The sequence below is a fragment of the Trachemys scripta genome, chromosome 7 (genome assembly GCF_013100865.1).
Source record: "Trachemys scripta elegans isolate TJP31775 chromosome 7, CAS_Tse_1.0, whole genome shotgun sequence".
In the NCBI taxonomy this organism is placed as follows: domain Eukaryota; kingdom Metazoa; phylum Chordata; order Testudines; family Emydidae; genus Trachemys; species Trachemys scripta.
Window position 1 is genome coordinate 109396150 of NC_048304.1, and position 5166 is coordinate 109401315.

General features: G+C 39.8%; 1 protein-coding gene across 2 annotated transcripts in view; it reads right to left on the reverse strand.

Moving 5' to 3' along the window:
• Window positions 1–1893: 1893 nt before the first annotated feature.
• PLPP4 (phospholipid phosphatase 4) overlaps window positions 1894–5166 on the reverse strand; it is a 96200-nt gene continuing 92927 nt past the window's right edge. The window contains exon 7 of one of the 2 annotated variants that reach the window (XM_034777245.1): window positions 1894–3223. In XM_034777245.1, coding sequence (XP_034633136.1) covers window positions 3024–3223 — 200 coding nt within the window. In that variant the 3' untranslated portion in view covers window positions 1894–3023. The remainder of the gene's footprint in view (window positions 3224–5166) is intronic. The other variant, XM_034777246.1, reaches the window with a different exon arrangement.

Here is a 5166-nt window from a genome sequence, read left to right on the forward strand (position 1 = left end):
GCATGAAATTAAAATACACCGATCCACAAAAATGCTTTCCTTATGCTGACGTGCTGGTAATTATAGCTCCGATGAACCTTTCTGTAAGTTTCATTTTATTACATTTTTCATAATTTTAATTACACCTTAATCAAAGCTTTTACATGGGCTGTTTTATTACTTTCAATTTAATTACACCCATTAAAAATACTTTCTTTGCTGCATTGCAAAGTCCTTTTCACCCATTTATCTTTCAATATAAGTATTTATGGTGCACAACATTTCATATTCCAACATTTTCACAGTTGCGTTTCTTCTAAGTGCTGTGTCAGCCTTTCCTATCCCAACTAACAAGGGGAATATAGCTAACTTGTATCAAAGTCCATTAAAATAGTGGGAATTTTTACAGCCCATTTAGGAGGCCCTACTCATTTTTTAAGCATACACTAAATTTATATAAAAATGTGTAAAATGCACTATACCTCAATAATAAACTTTCAATTTGAGTTTAAGAATTTTTTAAATATTTGCATACATGCCAGAAGCCAAGTTTTTCCACTAAAAGACAAAGCCAATGGAAAAATCCTACAGAATTTATAGAAACGATAACTTTGCTAGTTTTTTTAATCATCCTATATTAAATTATATCCTTGATATAGAATTCTATAGAATGGTGTAAAAACTCTCTAGCAAGGAGATAATTCTTTATTACATTTGCCTAGGTTTCTACAGTAATGACTGGTCTACTATAGCTGGGTTTTGTTGGTAAAGATATACTGGGAAAACCCGCCTAGTGAGAATGCAGTTAAACCGGCACAATTATCCTTATATTCGTTTAATTTATGTCAGTTTGAGGAACTGACATAAGCTATAGTGGCATATAAAATCAGTTATGCTGGTATAATTGTATCTACCCTAGGGTCTATAGCACCAGTATAGACCAGGCCTAATTTCTATAGAACCCCTATTGGTCTCATCCCTATTACATTTTCTATGACTTTTCCATAAGGTCATTTCCTATTAATGTATATTTCACAATTTTGTATATGTTTTCATTAAATGAGTTTGGCAGCATTCTTTTGCGTGCATTTTTTTATTTAGAAAAAGGGTTGATAACTTGTTTTTCTTCTATAAAAATTCAAGTGTTGCCAATCAGGGAATAGCTCTTCTCAAAAAATCTACAAAGTGTACCTTTGACAAAAATAAATGACAAGCCTTTACACTGAGACACACAGCTTTTTTGAATCACAAAACGCCTACAAGGCCAATACATATTCCAACAGGAACACATTAGTTATAAGGTAGCTATGGCACCGGTCTCCTCCAGTCTAAAGCACCATAATGGATATTGTTGATCAAAGCAGTTATGATCACCTTAACGAGCTAATCTAGCCAAGGAATGTTCAACTGTCAGGATGTGATTTTTAGAACATTTTACCTGCTCTTTTATAATCCATCTATTAAGGGAAATGCTGGAAGATGACACTTTGCCATTCAAAGGTACATCATTTCACTGGAGGGTGATATGTTTTTAATATGGCATAGTGCATGAATAATGAATGGAAACCTAAAAAAAATGAACTAACATAGGTTGGTCATACACATGGTTACCTCCTCTGCACCTCATCAAAAGCCTACTGGAATATTATGAAATGATTCCCATTGACTTAATGGGCTTTGGATCAGGCGGCAAGATGACCCTTACAAATGCTAGGCTTAGGAATATGATGAATTGAACATGGGGAAATGAGCAAATAGAATATTTTTCTCAGAATTCAGCCAGGCATATTACAGTGCTGGAAACTGACGGAAGCATTCAGACATGTCAAGTATCAGAGGGGTAGCTGTGTTAGTCTGAATCTGTAAAAAGCAACAGAGGGTCCTGTGGCACCTTTAAGACTAACAAAAGTATTGGAGCATAAGCTTTCGTGGGTGAATGCCCATTTCATCAGACGCAAGACCAGTACTTCTGTTAGTCTTAAAGGTGCCACAGGTTGATTTATACATGTGAAACCAATGCTCATGAACCAAAGTCCTTACATTCCTTAAGATCACACCCAATGCTGGAGTGTCTCATTAGAGACAGTTCTACCAGGACAGCTGTGGCACACTGAGATTCACAGAAAAGACGGTGTTTCTTCAACTGCGCAGTTTTAGGGTTTTTGCTTGTTTGTTTGTTTTTAAGATTGCAGCTTGTTGTATGTCGTGGGAGTTGCTGCAGTTTCATTCAATTTTGAAAATAATTACTGTCCGAGCTCTCAGAAACAAATGCTAATATTTTAATACCCAGTTTCTAATCCAGCCTATGAACATATGTTATTGCAAGCTGACAATTTCCACAGATTTGGCTCACTCTGCTGTCAGCTTCATCCTCCAAAAGCCTTGATGTGAATAGACTTGGCTCTTTTCAGACTCTTGCTCTTCATACATTTCAGCAACTGTTTAATTACCAGCTCAGAATAACCCTGCCAAAACTTGACAACAAGCACAAAGCATTCACATCATGTGGAAGATTTATTATGTTAGAAGACCACAACATAAACATAAGGAGGTTGCCCCTTACACATCAAATTATATAAAGAAACAGACCAAGGGCTGATTATGGCAGTTGCTGAAAACCTCCTGAAAGTGATGACCGCACTCAACACCTCCTGAAGTCACCGATGGTTGAGGACAATCTATTTCCTAGGAGGCGCTCAGCATCACACAACAGCCACTGTTTTCAGATTGACTGTATATTCAAATACCTCTCTTTCAAAACTATTCAGTTAACTAGCTTGGATTTGGCATGTGCTCTCTATTGACACTTTTTTCCTCTCTGGATTTTTTTTCGCTCTGGCAACGGACTGAAAACAGACAGCTGGACAAAACAGTATGTATTGAAAACTGAACTTTAAAAGTAAGAGGATGTTACTGTATGAAAACAAATATCTTAAAAAAAAAAAAAAAATCACTGCCCAAATGTACTGTAGGAAACATCATGTTAAGAGACCAGTTTGGAGGAATGTGAGAAGGGCTAAAAGTTCATTGTGCACATTTATTAGTCATACTGGTCCTTCAGTTATTCCCTCTAGAGGCAGGCCGGTAGCATTATCTGCTGTTGGTCTCTCTTCTTTCTTCGTTGAGGTCTGAACTAGGAGGCTGACGTAAGGTTTATGGCAAGCCATGTTACCCAAAGGTGGGTAGTGCTGTCTGTAGCAAATATAAGCGAAAATTAGGCCAATGATTCCTCCGACAAAAGCATCTAGGTAGGAAAAGCAACAAAAAAATCAAGCATGTTAGTGTTGAAATAGCAGCCAATATTGATGGGGGCGGATGGGGGGGAATTAAAGTCTGCATCCAAGAGGTGCAGAATGTTTCTCTGGGTGGAAGCACCCTGCATCCTTTAATCTGCTCCTGGATTTATCCTCATGCAGCGCACTCACAAGGGAGACCCACAATAAACCCGATGGGTTGGTGCCCAGGAGATGGCACCCTTGTCCAGGGGCAGGTGGGTGGATTCCCTCTGAGGAAGTCTTTACAAAACATTCCCTTTGTGCAGGGAACATCATGAAGGCCGTGGGTGATGTGAGATGGATGGAATTCTGTATTGCCCCTTTGCATTCCCTATAAGAGTTTTGAGCTGCCAAATCCATCTGGCTTTAAGAGTCCCTCCTTTGACCCCCAGCCTGCTAGCTATAACTACGTACTAACCAATGTATTTGGGGCTTGCACAGAGCCCCTGCATCCAAGAGCCACTCAGCACCTTGCACTATTGGGCCCTAACAATATTTTGCACCTTTAATATCTTTTAACCATTGTCTTCTAAATCCAGGGTAGATATTCTCAAAGCTGCTAAGCTACATGGATACTCTATCCACAAAATAGGTTTTATTATAGTGACTCCAGTTGCATTTTTATATTTTTTTAAAAAATCAGTTAATCTGAAAAATAACACAAGTCTCTGAAAAGACAAACCCTAATTAAACAGTTTGGCTTTTTGGTCTTGTCTTCCTGCTTCTTTCTGACATCACCTCCCGCTCCAGGCCTGCAGTGATGCTTGGGGACAAAAACTCTCTGAAGTCCTGCAGACACCTGCAGACAGGAGCGGCGCCAGGGTTTTTGGTGCCCTAGGCGGGGGTCCTTCCGCGCTCCTGGTCGGCGTCGGCAATTCTGCGGCGGGTCCCGGAGCCAGTGAAGGACCCGCCGCAGAATTGCCGCCGAAGACCCGGAGCGCGGAAGGACCCCCCGCCGCCGAGGGCAGCAAAATGCCACCCCCCCAAATCCTGGCGCCCTAGGCGACTGCCTAGGACACCTAAATGGAAGCGCCGGCCCTGCCTGCAGATACTGCGATATGACTCACTCACAGCATGCATTGGTTTAAAGGGAGCACGGTCATTACATTTCTGCCTGTAGTTCTCCTCTCCCTAGGTGCCATCACTACAACAAACAAGATAACAAACTTCTTTGCAACACAAAGGGATTTGCTTCCTAAGGTTTTTTTGTAGGACTGTTATTCTCTGTCTGAGAGAACAACAGTCTGTCAAGTGCAAGAGATTTGCGCTGTTTGTCAAGTCACCCCTTGTCCCTTAATATTCAATTTTCTTGATCTTCTTTAGGAAATTCTTTATTTTCAAGTGAGGAAAAAAAAATCCCTGAAAATACGCATTGGCTCTGGAGATTCAAACGTAAACAATAGTGAAAGACACTAACTATTAAATGGCATGAGGAGTTTAATTTTGTTCAGGAGCTTTAGCACTGATCAAAAAAAGGGTCAAAAGTATCCACTTATCTTTCTGATTTCTTTTTCACTTTCTTAACGGAAATGACAGTGTCATAAAAAATCATGAAATTATCGTATCTAATTACAAAGAAGAGCAAATCTAGGGTTACCATACGTCCGGATTTTCCCGGACATGTCCGGCTTTTGGGGGCTCAAATCCCCGTCCGGGGGGAAATCCCCAAAAGCCGGGCATGTCCGGGAAAATCGGGAGGGATGGTAACCCTAGATTTGCTCTTCTTTGTAATTAGATACGATAATTTCATGATTTTTTATGACACTGTCATTTCCGTTAAGAAAGTGAAAAAGAAATCAGAAAGATAAGTGGATACTTTTGACCCTTTTTTTGATCAGTGCTAAAGCTCCTGAACAAAATTAAACTCCTCATGCCATTTAATAGTTAGTGTCTTTCACTATTGTTTACGTTT